At 35.2% G+C, this 19,107-nt stretch overlaps 1 protein-coding gene across 4 annotated transcripts in view; it reads left to right on the top strand.

The window, feature by feature from the left end:
* Positions 1–18,041, top strand: part of AUH (AU RNA binding methylglutaconyl-CoA hydratase) — a 54,015-nt gene extending 35,974 nt beyond the window's left edge. Inside the window, exons 8-11 of one of the 4 annotated variants that reach the window (XM_058166849.1) lie at positions 3,072–3,122; positions 6,604–6,651; positions 7,750–7,823; positions 9,621–18,040. In XM_058166849.1, coding sequence (XP_058022832.1) covers positions 3,072–3,122; positions 6,604–6,651; positions 7,750–7,823; positions 9,621–9,624 — 177 coding nt within the window. In that variant the 3' untranslated portion in view covers positions 9,625–18,040. Of the gene's footprint in view, positions 1–3,071; positions 3,123–6,603; positions 6,652–7,749; positions 8,352–9,620 lie in introns of those variants that run through there. The other 3 variants (XM_058166850.1, XM_058166852.1, XM_058166851.1) reach the window with 3 other exon arrangements.
* The last annotated feature ends 1,066 nt before the right edge of the window (positions 18,042–19,107 follow it).

Here is a 19,107-nt window from a genome sequence, read left to right as displayed (position 1 = left end):
GCAGCCTTCCCGTCCTTGCTTAGCACTTCTTTTCTTTTCTTTTTCATAACTCACAAGTGAAGCATTTCATGAAGCCCTAGACTAGATAGTCCTTATTCTCTGATTCTTCACCACTTCTGGTGCAGCCTTTCCTTTGTTTTTGCTCTCTTAATGTTGAAACCCTTTGAATTAATGTCTATAGTCCTGATACATCAAATTTCTGATGATTGTGACATCGGATCATTAAAATAGAGAATAGAATAGAATAGAATAGAATTTTTTATTGGCCAAGTGTGATTGGACACACAAGGAATTTGTCTTGGTGCATATGCTCTCAGTGTACATAAAAGAAAAGATACGTTCATGAAGGTACAACATTTACAACACAAATGATGGTCAATATATCAATATAAATCATAAGGATTGCCAGCAACAAAGTTACAGTCATACAGTCATAAGTGGAAAGAGATTGGTGATGGGAACGATGAGAAGATTAATAGTAGTGCAGATTTAGTAAATAGTTTGACAGTGTTGAGGGAATTATTTGTTTAGCAGAGTGATGGCCTTCAGGAAAAACTGTTCTTGTGTCTAGTTGTTCTGGTGTGCAGTGCTCTATAGCGTCGTTTTGAGGGTAGGAGTTGAAACAGTTTATGTCCTGGATGTGAGGGATCTGTAAATATTTTCACGGCCCTCTTCTTGATTCGTGCAGTATACAGGTCCTCAATGGAAGGCAGGTTGGTAGCAATTATTTTTTCTGCAGTTCTAATTATCCTCTGAAGTCTGTGTTTTTCTTGTTGGGTTGCAGAACCGAACCAGACAGTTATAGAGGTGCAAATGACAGACTCAATAATTCCTCTGTAGAACTGAATCAGCAGCTCCTTGGGCAGTTTGAGCTTCCTGAGTTGGCACAGAAAGAACATTCTTTGTTGTCCTTTTTTGATGATGTTTTTGATGTTAGCTATCCATTTTAGATCTTGCGATATGATAGAACCTAGAAATTTGAAGGTTTCTACTGTTGATACTGTGTTGTCTAGTATTGTGAGAGGTGGAAGTATGGAAGGGTTTCTCCTAAAGTCTACCACCATTTCTACGTTTTTGAGTGTGTTCAATTCCAGATTGTTTTGGTTGCAGCACAAGAAATGTATGTATGTACGTACGTACGTATGTATGTATACATTATGATGAGGGCTTTCCTTATTTAATAATAATAATAGAGTTGGAAGGGACCTTGGAGGTCTTCTAGTCCAACCTCCTGCCCAGGCAGGAAACCCTACACCACTTCAGACAAATGGTCATCCAACATTTTCTTAAAAATTTCCAGTGTTGGAGCATTCACAACTTTTGCAGGCAAGTTGTTCCACTTATTAATTGTTCTAACTATCAGGAAATTCTAAGGAAATTAGTTCTAAGTTGCTTCTCTTCTTGATTAGTTTCCACCCATTGCTTCTTCTTCTACCCTCAGGTGCTTTGGAGAATAGTTTGACTCCCTCTTCTTTGTGGCAACCCCTGAGATATTGGAACTCTGCTATCATGTCTCCCCTAGTCCTTCTTTTCATTAAACTAGACATTTTCCATAGAACAAGATAGTCCTTTATCAAGGTATTTTTTTCATTTTTCATTTTTTTCCATTCAAAATAGTCTGTTTTCCCAGTTTCTGAACACCATGGAAAAAACTGTGCAGGAGATGACCAGGCTGAGGCCAAGGGAGAGGTCAAATGCATCATAAGTCTCAAGTCCCTTCATGCCCAGAAGAGATCTAAGTCAAGCACACCTTGAATTCCGTTGACTCTTACCTACCGCCAATTTGCTTTGACTGTTAATTCAGTTTCTTATAGACAGTGTTAGCATACAATAAACCTATATTCATTTGAATTGTCTGGACTCCTGATTTCCTGCGCTTGGCACATTACTTTATTCTTTTGATGCTTATCATTTTTAATTAGGTTAGGCCAGTTCAATACCATTTCACTGGGATTGAAGTTTATTCTTGGTTTTTCAAGGTTTTTCCAAGCTCCATACTGATAATGTATGGAGTCATAAAGGTTTACTCCAGCTATTGCTGCCTGATTCTCATTCAGATTGGCAGTTTTCCTCCTGCTTATATTAGGTAGCTATGCAAATTTCATCTTCACCTACCAACATAGGAAATGGAAAGACCATTGCTTTTTCTGACACATTGTGATGACTAGAAATAAATTTTCTACTTATATATTTGTTTGAATTGATAGATGACAACTTAGAGTAGTATATTTGCATCCAAGAAACCTTTTTTGTTGTCCTGTATAAATATTCAGAGATAGGTCTTTCCCATCTTGGTGCTCTATTTGATATTCATTTGCCAAATTTAGTTTTCAGGAGTTCAGCTCTCATACATTTAGCAGGTGCCACAAAACTAGCCAACAAATTACAGATTTTATATTCTAGAAATTCTTACAAAAATTGCAGTGCCTTTCTTTTTTAAATATACTGTATCATATTGTTTAATAGTGAAAAATTATTAAAATGCATATAGAAATACAAATAGAATTATAAGTAAATGAACTTGCTAAATAAGCTTTGTATATCCATGCATATATCTATTTTATAGATTTAGATCACACTTTTATTTTATATAACTCATGGTGGTGTACTTAATCCTACTGCCTCCTATTTTCCCTACAACAACAATCCTGTAAAATGGTTATTCTAAGAGAAAGAACTGGCTCAAATCTACCAAGCCAGTTTATGTGCCTGTAGAAGTACTACGACTCATAATCTGATTTTTAATCTGGCACTTTTATAATTAGTTCCAGGTTGCTGATAAAGCATTCATTTTATTATGAAATATGTTTTAAGCCCTTGAGTACAAAGCCCTATTCTACATAAAAGTTGTTAGATTCAATATTGTGTTGACTGAAGTCAGCTTGTCAAGTGAAGTTATAGATTTAGGTTTTAATTCTTACCCTCAAATGCTGTTACGGTACACATGCAAATGTAACAATTAATCCAATTGACTTCTGAGAGAGCAAAATGAAATGTTGATATTTGAATCCTTTTTAAAAGTCACAAAACTTATTTTCTGTGTTGAAACTTACATTTCTTTTTAATTTTAGGGACCCATAGCAATGAGAGTTGCAAAATTGGCCATAAATCAAGGAATGGAAGTAAGAAAATCTATTTATGCATACAATTTAATATTTTTTTAAAGGGACAAAGTACATGCAGAAATTGTATACTTGATATATATGGATCAAAATCTGTAAAACAGTAGTAGGATGTATTGTCTCAAGCACAGTATAGAAAGTTTGGAAAACTGAATCCTATTTATACTTTTTTCCTGACTACTATACTCTTAGTCCCATTGCCTCACAGAATCGGGGAAAGTTTGAATGTGACCCTGCTATTGCACATAGAACAATAACAATTATGCAGATTCTCTCATATCTTACTTAGTCCTCAGTTTGAAAAGAGTAAACCCTATAAATCAGCATATTTATTCCTTAACTTTAGAAAGTCTGCTAAGTTATGATGTCTTTATTCATTTTTGAATTAATGTTTTGAGCACAACATATTTTTATCAGACTTGCAAATTTCTATTGGAATAAAGACAATATATTTATTTTCTGTCCTCACTAGGTTTCTGAAAATATGTATTCTAACACAATTATACTAGAAATTAGTACCTTTAGACTTCTTAAATGTTTAGTGAAGACTATCCTTTTATCTATTTTTACAAAGATTTATTTTATTTATTATTTATTTATTTAATCAAATTTTTATACTACCCTATCTCCCGAAGGACTCAGGGCGGTTTACAGCCTGATAAAAACACAAGAATAAATACACAGTAAAAACAGTATTTAAAAAACGTATTGAATTAGGCCAAATTTAAAATTATAATTAAAATAATAAAAAACCCATTTAAAAGCTAAATTTAAAAATTAAAATTAAAATCCTAGGCCAGTCCTGCGCAGATAAATAGGTGTGTCTTGAGCTCACGGCGAAAGGTTCGAAGGTCAGGAAGTTGGCGGAGTCCTGGGGGAAGTTCATTCCAGAGGGTGGGAGCCCCCACAGAGAAGGCCCTTCCCCGGGTGTCGCCAGTCGGCACTGCCTGGCGGACGGCACCCTAAGGAGTCCCTCTCTGTGAGAGCGTACGGGTCGGTGGGAGGCAATCGGTGGCAGTAGGCAGTCCCGTAAGTAACCCGGCCCCATGCCATGGAGCGCTTTAAAGATAGTAACCAAAACCTTGAAGCGCACCCGAAAGGCCACAGGTAGCCAGTGCAGTCTGCGCAGGAGTGGTGTCACATGGGAGCCACGAGGGGCTCCCTCTATCACCCGCGCAGCTGCATTCTGAACTAACTGGAGCCTCCGGATGCTCTTCAAGGGGAGCCCCATGTAGAGAGCATTGCAGTAATCCAAGCGAGATGTCACGAGCGCATGAGTGACCGTGCATAGGGCATCCCGGTCTAGGAAGGGGCGCAACTGGCGGACCAGGCGAACCTGGTAAAAAGCTCTCCTGGAGACGGCCGTCAAATGGTCTTCAAAAGACAGCCGTCCATCCAGGAGAACGCCCAAGTTGCGCACCCTTTCCATTGGGGCCAATGACTCGCCCCCAACAGTCAGCTGCAGCTGCAACTGACTGTACCGGGGTACCGGCATCCACAGCCACTCTGTCTTGGAGGGATTGAGCTTGAGCCTGTTTCTCCTCATCCAGACCCGTACGGCTTCCAAACACCGGGACAGCACTTTGATAGCTTCGTTGGGGTGGCCTGGAAAAGTACAGCTGAGTGTCATCAGCGTACAGTTGGTGCCTCATCCCAAAACTACTGATGATCTCACCCAGCGGCTTCATATAGATGTTGAACAGGAGAGGTGAGAGAATCGACCCCTGCAGCACCCCACAAGTGAGGTGCCTCGGGGTCGATCTCTGCCCCCCTGTCAACACCGTCTATGACTGATCAGAGAGATAGGAGGAGAACCACCGATAAACGGTGCCTCCCACTCCCAATCCCTCCAACCGGTGCAGCAGGATACCATGGTCGATGGTATCAAAAGCCGCTGAGAGGTCTAATAGGACCAAGGCAGAGGAATAACCCCTATCCCTGGCCCTCCAGAGATCATCAACCAACGCGACCAAAGCCGTCTCCGTGCTGTATCCGGGGCAAAAGCCGGACTGGAACGGGTCTAGATGGACAGTTTCATCCAGGTACCGGGGTAATTGACATGCCACCACACTCTCTACAACCTTCGCCACAAAGCGAAGGTTGGAGACCGGACGATAATTTCCTAAAACAGCCGGGTCCAGGGAAGGCTTCTTGAGGAGGGGTCTCACTACCGCCTCTTTCAAGGTGACCAAAGCTATTTTCTTTAACATAATTTTATTAAAAGTTTTAAAATCAAGAGTAAAAATTAATACAAACTAAGTGTAAGACAAAATAATAAGAAAAATATAAAAGAGAGAGAGAGCTAAAATGCAAGAAGAAAAAAGTTAAAGAAAAATTGAAAAGGAATAAGAAAAATAAAGAAGTGATTCTAATCTTCTTTATAGCAGTTATAAATACAACTATATATTTATCTTTTTCTCTAAAGTTACATTGCGACTCTTATTTTTAAAAAAATACTTATTGTTAAAACCAAAGATCTTAAGTTTATTTTTTCTGCTTTATGCAAAAAGTGCAAAAGGGCTACTAAAATCTGTCTTCTGATTTATTTTGTGATATGGTTTTCTGAAAGTATGATATTGATCTATGTTTTGCTTTATATAAGTATATATGTTATTTATAGATAGTTTTGTATCCCCGAGTTCTTAAGGAATATGAGAAGCATATAAGCATACAGTAAATGTACTCTGCAAATGTATTTGTGAATTTTTGTTGAAAGAGTTCTTCAAATGGAAATCCCAAATGGTGCTTTGAATGCCCTTATCTGTACATGGAGAATATATCCTGTTACATGCACTTAGTTGTTTTAGAATTTGGCTAAGATTGAATTGCTGTTTTGTGGGAAAATGTTAGGGATCACATGATTTCTCATATTTTTCTTATATTTCATTTCACTATGACCACTTATCCCCTGTGGCCTTGTATACATAAACGTTTTATATGGTTCTTCATTTCAGTTTATTTTTTTAAATGTTATATCAGTGATTTTACTATTATACATACAAATTAGTCATAAAATGGAATGCAAATATGCATCATGTAGCAGTTAGAATATAAATTCTTGGAATAGTACATTGACATCCTGATAAAAGTACTTTAAAGACATTAGCTGGATTTGTGTGTAAATGGGACACATTTTCGGCATAATAAAACTCTAAATAACATTTCATTGGCCTACCACAATAATACAATTAGATTAGGGGCACAAAACCCTTTTTAAGTACAACATCGTTATACTTTAATGGGGTGGGGGGAAACCTGTGACTCCCAAGTCCCAATAATCCCAGCAAATTAAACCAGGCCTGCAAGCTATTGGAATCTGCCACAGATTCCGTATATGTTTGTGAAATTCCAGCCTAAGATTCTATTGAAGTATAGCCTCAACTATTATTATTATTGATAAGAATATCATTTTTGCACTAGTATTATTACAATATTTTCAACACTGTTTAAATTTATTTATTCCACTTCTGTTGTTATTTAGGTAGATCTGCTAACAGGTTTGGCAATTGAAGAAGCCTGTTATGCTCAGGTACGAAATCATAATTACCCTTCCTTGGTCTCTTTTTGTGAGAACTTTATTCATTTACTGTTCAACTGTATATATGCCTGCTTAGAAATAGGACTTAATTCCAGATTGATATATATATATTTACAGTGTTAGAGTGCTCATGTTGAAATGAACATCTGTTCTCATGAATCAGTAATGTTCTTAAAAATTAGCCCTTGGTCTACCTCTCTCGGTGATGCCAGCATTATTTAGAAACGCAGACATCATAATAGTCATCCAGGTCATAGTTGTCCCAATGTCCTTGAAAACATTTCACCTCATCCAAGAAGTTTCTTCAGTGAACTGAATGAGAAACAAAACTTCTTCAAGAAAAACCAAGTCCAGATTGCCTTTGCACCTTTGGGAAACATCTCTGTTTCTCCTTGTACTACTTAACAAATCCTGTAAGTTACAGGCAAATTTGTAATCTAGACCTTCATAAGAGTCTTCTTCACCACTGTATTATTTTACCATTGAAATTTATCAAATTAACAATTATGTAACCTGAATAATAGCTTGAAGTAGATCAGCAGCATTGTGGGTATCAAGGCAATTCTTATATCCTAAGAATGTCTGGGAAGTTAACGGGACTTAATGGAAGGTGGGCTTTTTCTTTGTTCTTGAATGTACCATACTAATTCTGTCTTACATGAATTGTGATTGGTTTATTTGATTAAGACGAGCTTATTCAGAAGTGAAACTGGAAAGAGCCGCCCATTGCTGTTCAGTTTTTGCAGGGGTATTTAACTTTCCTGCAAGACCAGTTTCAAGAAGCCACACTTCACAATTTACATCCTTGTTGCAAAATTAATAGTTACATATGTATATTCTTTTTTTGAGAGATTCTAATTTCAGAACGAACAAATATGAGACACTACTCTCATTTTTATCCCATCCCTGATATCCAGCAAAACTTTGATTATAGAAAAGCATGATTGGTTTACAACAGCTGCAAGCATTTTGTAGCCATGGCTCAGCTTACACTTTTTCTTATCTTTCTGCTAACCCATATTTTTGGGTGATGTTTGTATATAAATGTAACTAACTTAGAAGAATTGAAAAAGATTTTCTTCTTTGTAGACTATCCCAACAAAAGACAGAATTGAAGGTCTTCTTGCTTTTAAAGAGAAAAGACCTCCTCGCTACAAAGGAGAGTAAGAAAAACTTCTTTTAAAATGCAAATGAAATAAAAGACTGTTAGCTTACTCTTGGCCTCAGATTGTGGACTACTGCAACTATGAAAGTAAATGTAAATACCCATGGATTGATATTTATAATGTATATGTCCTGAAGGCTTTTCTGTAAAATTGCAAGGTCATTGAATTCTACAGCACTTTATTCCACATCTTTGAATTGTATATCTTATCAATTAAATATATACATTCCTAAAGAGACTTAACAATGTTAAGTGTTCTGCTGTTGGAACAAAATAATTCTGCACACCAGACACTGTAGATTATATTGAATAAATTTATCAGTAGATCAGCAAATGCATTTTTATTCCATCTGAACATGTAAATTTATGACATTTCTCAAATCGATGAAAGAACAACTGGGAGTATATTTATATACTCTTGGAACAACTGTACAGCTTGTATAATTGTAAAGAGTTATTCAGCATATTAATTGTGCTATGCTTCCACCATAGGATTTTAACAATAAAATAGAGACTGAAACTTAGACTTTTTTTGATTGGGATTATTTGAGTGCAGCATAAAGATTGAGTTGAAATTTTTTTGTGTGTATAATGGCACGTGAGTTTTTTATTGTGTGTATACAGGTAATTGTTGATTTACATCAGTTCATTTAGTGTCCATAACAGGGACTTATGACCGTTTTTAACACGACCACTGTAGCATTCCCATGGTCATATGATCAAAATTTGGATGCTTGGCAAGTGGTTCATATTTATGATGTTGCAGTGTCCCAGGATCATGTGATCATCTCTTGCAGCCTTTTGATAAGCAAAATCAATGGAGAATCCAGATTCACTTAACAACTGGGTTACTAACTTAATGACTGTAACAACTGTGGCAAGTAAACTCATAAAATAGGGCAAAACTCACTTAACAAATGTCTCTTTAGCAACATAAATTTTGGGCTCAATGGCGGTCTTAAGTCAAGGACTACTTGTAGATGTAGACACACACAACACACACACAATCACACATATCCACACAGAAACAACAGGCATTCTAACTAAATCCAAGAATGAATGTAAAATAGAATTAAAACAATAAATGCATAGTTGAAAATACATTAATAAACCCAATTTAGCAATAAAGCAGATAGGTTTACCCTACATACTAATCAAAACAGACCAAGAGCCTCTGGTGGCTCAGCAGACTAAGTCTGTCTGTTATTAACACAGCTGCTTGCAATTACTGCAAGTTCAAGTCCCACCAGGCCCAAGGTTGACTCAGCCTTCCATCCTTTATAAGGTAGGTAAAATGAGGACCCAGATTGTTGTGGGCAATAAAAGTTGACTTTGTATATAATATACAAATGGATGAAGATTATTGCTTAACATAGTGTAAGCCGCCCTGAGTCTTCGGAGAAGGGCGGGATATAAATTCAAATTAAAAAAAAATAGAACATTTTGGCTAATAAACTTGTACATTTTAATTAAGTGTCTATAGGGATAATAATTAATTAAAAAATAATAATCGGAGACCTTACCATCTTATGTTACACTTGTCTAGAAATTGCTCATACAATTTGCTGCAGTTGTGTTGCCTAGTAAACCAGGCTTCTCATTGGAAGGCAAATAAACTGAAATTGCTATAAAGAAAGTGACACTGCCAGCCAAGGGTTCTTCATACCCGATGGCTCCAAAAAAGGAGTCACTAGTGCTGCAACATCTGTCTGCTTGGAATTCTTCCAACTTTAGAAAACAACTACATTCTGCTGAGGAGGTAAGAAGCAGCACTGATTTTTTTTTTGTTTTCCAGATAGTCCTCAACTTACAACAGTTCGTTTAGTGACCGTTTGAAGGTACAACGGCACTGGAAAAAGTGGCTTATTACCATTTTTCATATATAAAACAGTTGCAGCATCCCCATGATCAGGTGATCAAAATTGAGCTTCTTGGCAATTGACTCATATTTATGACGGTCACAGTGTCCTGGAGTCATGTGATCACCTTTCCCGACTTTCTGTCAAGCAAAGTCAAAGGGAAGCCAGATTCACTTAACAACCGTGTTACTAACAACAACTGCAGTGATTCACTTAAAAACTGGCAAAAAGGGTTGTAAATGGGACAAAATTCACTTAACAACTGCCTTGCTTAGCAACATAAATTTTAGGCTTCATTGTAGTTGTAAGTTGAAGACTTCTATTATAATTTACAGTTTAGGGATGCATACAAGCTTTATTTAAGGCAACCCCTTGTTATAAATTTTTTTTTGAAGAGAATGATGAGAGGAAAAACTGCAATTAAATAAATACATGTTGAACTTCAGAAAGCTTGTCCTTTCTAGACAGCTAAAATTAACAAAAGACCATGAATATGGCCAATCTTTCCTTTCTTCAAAGAAATAAAGGGGTTTAATAAGGATTCTTATGCTCTTAATTAATACATTATATTACCATTCCCTCTGTGCAATCCCCTTTTGTTTTAGAACCAATATCTTATCTGGATTCATTGTCAGCTTTTTAATATCACCTGCAAGCATTAAACATATTGATGATGCCCAAATTTTGTATTTTTTTGTCCCAAAGCCCTTTGATTGTTAACCTAAGTTGGATGCTAACCTTTGTAGAGAAATTATTCTACCCACTATATGAACTAGAATGAGGTTTCATCTATGAATGTAGTGTATACCAGGTTTTTTGTTTACATATTGATTCTATTACATAGCATTGTCTATTATCATGGGAAAATTATATGCAATTCTGTATGTTGCATGTCAGTAATAAATATAAGAATGGGTCAAAATGAAATGAAACAATTATTCCACTTTTTGATTAAAGTACTTTAGTGGGCTTATCACTATGCTGACTGACCATTTCATCTATTATTATTTTAGAAAGAAAGAAAAAGTCTCAAAAAACATTAAAATTCTATTTTCATTGTGTAAGAGGTAATGTTTAATAAAGTCAAGCATCCAATTAAATATACTTAAGTGTACAGACATCACTCAGACTAAATATATCTAGTGTTTAAAAATAACAGAAATTATAATTGCATGTTGAATGTCATTCATCAGAAGTGCTTATAAAGGAATACAAAAATACTTTTACTAAACTGTAATATTTAGTCATTTTGATGTCTTATGTTTTAAAAATTATCTTGATTTAAGAAAATTATACATACATATCTCAGTTTTCTTCATAAGAAGAATGTTGCTATTTATTTGCAGACCTTTTATCTGGTTATTTCTGTAGATAAAATATCATGGTATCTTAAGTTGTAATGAATTCCAGGGGAAAGATTATTCACATTAGGCAATAATCTATCCTATGTTTCTTCCTCATTTTTCTTTAATTTATGTTGGTTAATCATTTGCTGGAAAGAAGGGAAATAAATTGTCCATTGCCTTAAAATTTGTTCAGCTGAAAATTCAGTACATAATCCTTTTGTGCTGATTCCATTTGCACCTACCATGTTAACCTCAAAGCAAAGTAATTTCTCAATCTTCTTAAGTTTTTTTTGGGAAAAGAATCAGATGGGAGAAAAAAAAATGTTATTGTTAGATCCTGTGCAATTAAAGGGATTTATACTCATTCAAAAATTCCAAGCCGTTATCTCTTGCTGAAGTGAACATCCAATTAATATATTATTTATAATGCATTTATAATACATACTCTTTTAAATTAATTATCTCAAGTGGAACCAAAGCATGGATTAACTGCTAATTTTTCTGATTGCATTGTTCCAGGGTGATATGTAGAACATAATCTTTAGAGAACCTTTAGCTTTGAAGTATAATGGCTTGTCAATATGTAATCACTAGGTGAGTTAAACATCTGGATTTATTGCTTGCCATAGTTGCCAAGAAAAATTGTTATGGCCTCTTAACCCATTTTGCTATATTTGCTTGTTTTTGTTATGAAACTTTGGAAGATCAAATAAGTAGAAGTGAAATTCACTATGAGAAAACTGGATTTACAGCAAGATACCATAAAGATATTTGGTATTATTGGAAAATAAAGAACCTTGATCTTTTATGGGATTTCCACTCATATTTCAATTTCTTTCCTGTTTATAAAATTTATCTTACTGATGTGATAAGCAAAACTAAGTAAATACATTGTTTATACATCAAATTACAGAAAAAAATTGCAAAAGAAATGGGCTATGTTCTATAACCAAAACAATCTAAACAAAATCACTATTCCATTGTAAATTTTTGCATATAGTTTTAAAAAGGAAAATAAAAATGGAAATAAACTAATATAATGGAAAAAATCAAAATAAATCAAAGAGAAAACAAAATTGAAGAAAGAGAGAAAAGGTAGAAGAAAAATAGAAAATATACAAAATAGCTTCCACCCTTCTTTACAGTTAAAAGACAATTATAAATTTGCCTTCGTACTCTAAAACAACACGACTCTCTTTCTATAATCTATCCAGTCTAATTATCAAAGAAGTCAATTTGGCCATCTCATTTTCACCAACCATTCCTCCACTGTGGATAATGCTAAATCTTTCCAAGTTTGTGTATACAATGTACAACAACAAACTTCCATTACTTTTTTCAAACTGCCCGTCAATTCCACTATAAAAGCCTCTGATCACAATTGTTTATTTTACTGTTATTTTAAAATCCTTTGAATCAATGTATCTATTTGAATCCAATTTTTTAAAAGTTTTTTTTACTTATCCACCAAGTATGATAAAATGTCATTTTTTGTTGTTCACAAGGACTCAGGAGAATTCTTGTTATTATAATGAATTTGGGAAGAAGATTCCAAATTTTGCAATGTTGATATTCAGTTAAGTACCAGATGTTTTTCAGTTTCTTACGAACATGCTTATTTTGGTGAATTGCACTTAATTCATTTAAGGTATTTAGCTTATATTGGTATTTCCATTTACTAACTGTAGATGCTTAAACTATTTTCCCAGCTGGTTGAGAAGGGGAAAAAAGATTGAAATGACAAACATAAGTTGGGTGGGAGCCTGGAAAAGAGAGAAAGATTCAGCAGCAACACTTCATATACTCCTGAAATACTCCTGAAAACTCAGTTGTTCCAGTGATGAAACAAAGAAGTTGCATAACTTCCTTTCTTCATGTCTTCATCAATATTTCATCAGCATGTGTACTTTTGGTTCAAGCATTTCTATCAATTAACTCTTCCAAAATACTTAAATTTAATTCTAGACAGAGAAACTATTCTTGTGTTTTTTGTACCAGTTTATAATTCCCATTAATGAAAAGCAATCCACTTTAATTTTCTTAAAAAATGAAGAGAAATTTGAAGAATTATGGATGAAGCTGTTGATGACATCAGAAGTCGTGTCCAAAATGTACAATCCCAACACTATCCCATTAAGTGCAGGTGGGGGGCTTTTATTTTCATGCTGATAGATACAGCTTTGCAGTGATGTTGTGCCAGGTGTAGATGGATAATTGTGGACAATAAATGAAATTAAAGTCGAATGTGGGGGAGGACACTACCACAAGTCTCATTTGATTTCTTCTTCCTTCGTCCCTTCTCTTTCTCTCATTAAAAATATTTTCAGATGGAGGGGAGATTTTTTCCAAGTTATTTGCCAGTATTTTTAGAGGGTGGCATCACGTGAGAAAGGCTTATTTCTCTATTGTCTGTCTAAAAGCAACAACAAGAAATGAGAAATGGTAGGCTGGATTTGAACGAACCTTATCCATTTCACTGTGTCCAAGTTCAAGAAGTTGGCAGTTCCCAAATTGCCCTGTGCTTTGTGTTACTGCTGTATATGTTTCACACACCTGTATATGAACACACACATACACACACAGAGAGAGACACACACGAATGACTGTTGTACAGGTAGGAAAGAAAAAGGAATACATACAGATTCAGATTATATCATAGCCATTGACTGTATTCTTACCTGTTTTATAGCTATTTTGATATTCCATTTTTCTTGGCATTACATGCCCCACCACCCATCCTTTGCATAGTTCTGAATGAATTATTACTATTATGTAGGTTATCCTACATATATCATTAAGTTTTTAATACGGCAGTGGAGCTAAGAACCTGACACATTGAATAAATTGAGGTATCCTGAAAGGGTACTCATTGTATTTATCCTGCTGACTCATTGTATTTATCACATATGTATTTTATCACTGTATTACATTCTACCTGTTTTATCCTGGAGCCAGATTATGCATTTTATTTTTCTTGTATTGATGTCACAAGGCTAATCAATAAACTATTCTAAACATCTTCATTCTAATTCAATATTTATCAGTTGAACATTTCTCAAAAATTTGGGGCATGTGGAACCCACATTCTTTTTTCAAGAATTTTGCAAACTGAATTATACTTTCTATTAACTCCAGCCAACCTTTGGCAGAAAGAAGTCTGGTTGCCTATATTAATAGCAAGTTCAAAAATTACAAAATGGTTATGTATAGAGAAATCTATTGATGCACTCTGAAAACTAAGCTTTATTTTGGTAGGAGAAAATGCAAATACAATTTCTTCAGCTAAATTACCAGTTTCAATTGGAAAACTGTAAAATTTTAGAGGAAGTATGGAGGATGGGTGGAAGTCCTATTATGCCATTTACATAGTGGGAATAATATGAGTAATAAAGTCTGGTTTTGTACAGAACAGGCAGATTTAAAACTTGTGAGATCTACATTATTTTGCTAGAACAGCAGTGTCTAATCTGAGCGTCTCCTTAGCCAACAATTTATTTTCCGTACAAGTAAACTAACTCAAAATCTTTTCAAGACCAGCACACCCTTATTTATTTATTTGTCATTTCTTTCAGCTTTTTAAAAATACATTTTATTAAATATTTTAAAAAGTAAGATAACTGCTACAAACTAATGTAAAATAAGAAAAAAAAGAAAAAATGGAAAGTTAAAAGTGCAGGAAAGGGAAAAATGTAAAAGAAAAATAGAAAAAAAAGATACAAAGTAGCTTTTGATCTTCTATGCAGCAGTTATAAATACAATTAGAAATTTACCTCTATGGTTCAATATAACCCTCTCATTTCCTTCATATATCCTATTTAATCATCAAAACCATAAATCATACGTTCACCTTTTTTTTCTTCATGCAAAAAGTCTATAAGGAATTTCAATAAACATAGATTACTGGATTTTTTTTTCCTGATCAAGGAAAATGTAGCCATTTCAGCAGGTTCTATCATCCTAACCAACTATTCTCCATTGTGAGTAGTGTCAAAATTTTCCATCATTGTGCATGCAATAATTTGCTGCAGTGACCCTATACAAAAACAAAGTTCCATAACTTTTTCTCAACTGCTTGTCCATCAATCCCAAAAGAAAAGCCTTTGGTTCTTTAAACTCTTTTTCCATCTCTGCAATCTAATTTTAATTAATTAAAATGGATAAAAAGTTAGAAATATTTATTATAAATTATCCAAGGGTTTCCCAATATTAAATCTACGTTCTACCTACACCTGGTTTAGCAGTTTCCTTATAATACAAATCTATATTCTGCCTTTACTCCCAGTGAGTTCATTGCATATTTCTCTCTTACTATGAAAGCTAGCTGGAACTTTTAGGATATATCTGGAGTATACCGAGTTTTAGTGGGAATTTAGTCACTTAACAACCGTGTTCAGGATTTCATAAAATAGAATGGATGCCATCAGTAGGTAAAGATACTTATATGTATGTGCTACCTACTATATAATAGTTTTAAGTGCATGTGGAAAGCCATGGCTTTCTTTGTTCTTCTTAATTAAGCTAGGTCTAAAGAAGTATTTGTACAAAGAGTTAAAATTATGCTGCAAACCCCTTTTTATTATAATTATAGCATGATTGCCTGAATGGTTTCGCAAATGTTCTTTTCAGTCATACTGGTAGGAGATTAAGTAACAACTTCTTGCTAATGCTTCTTGCTCAAGAACTTCAAACGCCATTGTTCTGTGCTGAGATTTGATGTGCCATGCATTCTTTTGGCTGTCTTTGTTCCTCTGACCTTTATACTTCTTTGACAAATAAAGCAATTGTGTGTGATAGTGCCTGTGTGCGTACATGTATCTATATTATGAGTGTGTGTTTTCTCTCCTACAAATGCCAGGAACCATTTGAAGTCTTTATTGATTCCAGCTTTAAAAAGCGATTTTCCCAGTGGAAAACGTGGCTATGGTTACGTTTATTACGGCAGAACGTAAGAACTTGAAAGCTGCTTCTTAAAGATTGAAAAGAAGACAATTTTGTCTTCTTTCATATCATCAAGTTTAATTATTGGCATTAAGTCTCAGTTGGCAAGAACAGCACGTCACATGGATCCATTTCTGTCTTAGGAAAGGTCAGCATATGGCATAAACACTTTGTCTGTATTATGTAGCCTTGTACTCTGATCACATAACACATGTTTTAGAAAGCATTATGCAATGTTATGCTCCTGACTAATGACTCCTTGCACAAGAAGTTTTTCATTAGCCTGAATGTTTATATCCTGGGAATGATTAACTTTGTGACATAACTCTCATCACATAAATATGAAAGTCTCAAAACTTTTCAAACTCACAATTCAGAAATGAAGCCTTTTCTTCTTGGTAATGTAGTTCAGCTTCAAAGTTCAGAAAAAAGCTTTTTGTTTGGGAAAGGGCATAGATGATTTATTTTTGGATTGCAAAGTATTACACATGATTAATTTTGGAAATAGTGACAATCATACAAGTGTAACTCATTTTCTCTACATAGTCAGATGTCTTTCTTCAACAATCAAGCTTAACTATTCTTTTCTGGACATTACTATTCTCATAATTATCCCAACAATCTTATTTATTCTTGCTTTTGATTAATCCAATTGAAGATGCTAAGCATGTACTTATTTATGTATTTACTGCTATGTTTTAACCTTGAGCTTTTCTCTGGAGCAGGATAATACATTGAGTGTCTCCCCTTATTTTAACAGCCCCCCTTGAAATAGGTCCTGTGTCATACAAGGCTCTTCATAATAAAACAAAGATTTGAATCTACCTAGCCCATGCTTTCTTTGAACTTCTTTAGAGCGTACCAGCCATGCTCTCAGTGACTTCAGGCCCAGTATCCGCAGAATTGCCTCTTCCCAACCCAATTAGTATACTAAGCTATAAAACATAATTTGCCACACCAGCAGTATTTACATACCGCACTAAGCCAAAACCTAACATATCCGAAGATGATATAGTATTAGACCCTAGCCACTATATCTAGATAACAGTCTTCTTAAAAATACCTTTCTTTGTATAAGTTGGGCTGGTTAGAGCTATTGATCCATCTACTGACACCGGAAGAAGCAACATGCTATCCTCTCCTCCTGCAACTAATTTTTCATTGATTGGTCTCATTCAAGACAATGACGAATCCGCATACAGACGAGAGGTCTAACGATTAGCCTTGTGGTGCAACCAAAACAATCTGGAACTGAACACACTCAAAACCGTAGAAATGGTGGTAGACTTTAGGAAAAACCCTTCCATACTTCCACCTCTCACAATACTTGACAACACAGTATCAACAGTAGAAACCTTCAAATTTCTGGGTTCTATCATATCGCAAGATCTCAAATGGACAGCTAACATCAAAAACATCATTAAAAAAGGACAACAAAGAATGTTCTTTCTGCGCCAACTCAGTAAGCTCAAACTGCCCAAGGAGCTGCTGATCCAATTCTACAGAGGAATTATTGAGTCTGTCATTTGCACCTCTATAACTGTCTGGTTCGGTTCTGCAACCCAACAAGAAAAACACAGACTTCAGAGGATAATTAGAACTGCAGAAAAAATAATTGCTACCAACTTGCCTTCCATTGAGGACCTGTATACTGCACGAATCAAGAAGAGGGCCATGAAAATATTTGCAGATCCCTCGCATCCTGGACATAAACTGTTTCAACTCCTACCCTCAAAACGACGCTATAGAGCACTGCACACCAGAACAACTAGACACAAGAACAGTTTTTTCCCGAAGGCCATCACTCTGCTAAACAAATAATTCCCTCAACACTGTCAGACTATTTACTGAATCTGCACTACTATTAATCGTTTCATAGTTCCCATCACCAATCTCTTTCCACTTATGACTGTATGACTATAACTTGTTGCTGGCAATCCTTATGATTTACATTGATATATTGATCATCAATTGTGTTGTAAATGTTGTACCTTGATGAACGTATCTTTTCTTTTATGTACACTGAGAGCATATGCACCAAGACAAATTCCTTGTGTGTCCAATCACACTTGGCCAATAAAAATTCTATTCTATTCTATTCTATTCTATATCCCCAAATTACAGAAGACTATTTTTAACTTGGAAAAGGTGCAACATGGCCTTTCCCCTCTTCAGTGAAATGTTTGTCTGCTTGGAAATGATCAGCCTCAGCACTAAGCATGAGTAAGCCTCGCTCACGTAAGTTCTCCCTAGGAATTCAGCGGGTCTGTTTGTAAAAAGGGTGCACGACCTCGATGAGAGATGCATCCATATTCAGCTGGGAGAAGCAGAACAAGAATGCTACCACAGAATAAACTGCAGCTACGGTCAAAAGCAAATAAAAAGTCAAACATTGACTTTGATTTATTAGGAATCTGGGCAATACTTCTTCCTGCATTCCAGTTCCAGCAAAGCAGTAACAGCAGCAAGGGGAAAAGGAAAGAGTTTTGGTTACCATTGTTTACTAGTATGTGTGCAAACTCACTCTCTGTCTCTCTTCTCGCTGGGTCTACGTGCGAAGCCAGCTAGTTTTTCAGCTGGGATGACGAAATAGCATGCCTTCCTTCTTGGAATAGTACACAGATAAGAGGCCACTTGTTATGTTTCAAATGAACTCCATGAAGAGTTTCAAAATACTGTGTGACAATTTGATCAGATTTCTTTAGCAACCAGTTTATTATAGAAATCTGTGAGATAAAAGAAGGGAAAGATGATTATGCGTGTGAGGCTGTGTGTGTGTGTGTGCTGTGTTTTCCTTTGTGGTTTAGCTGTTTTCAATTTGCTAAATCATGATTATGGAGATGTTAACTTTTATAAAATCTCGCCCTTCTGGTGTCACAACAGCCAGTACTGTAATGTTTTTTTCTTGCCCAATAGGGCTGTATTTAGAAAAACAATTGCTGATGTGAGGAAGAAAATGGTATGTTATCAGTGGTTATTAAAACAAATTGGATTTTGCCATCTAAAGTCTTTCTGGCAAATGCTGAAGTAAGCTGAATCTCGTTATATTAAGGAGACTAAAAACAATTTCCAAAGATGAGGCATAATTGGGTACTGATATACAGTATATGTATGAACTTAAACCCTGTAAGTATGTTTT

Source organism: Ahaetulla prasina, chromosome 2, assembly GCF_028640845.1.
Source record: "Ahaetulla prasina isolate Xishuangbanna chromosome 2, ASM2864084v1, whole genome shotgun sequence".
NCBI lineage: Eukaryota > Metazoa > Chordata > Lepidosauria > Squamata > Colubridae > Ahaetulla > Ahaetulla prasina.
This window is presented reverse-complemented; position numbering and strand designations above follow the sequence as displayed.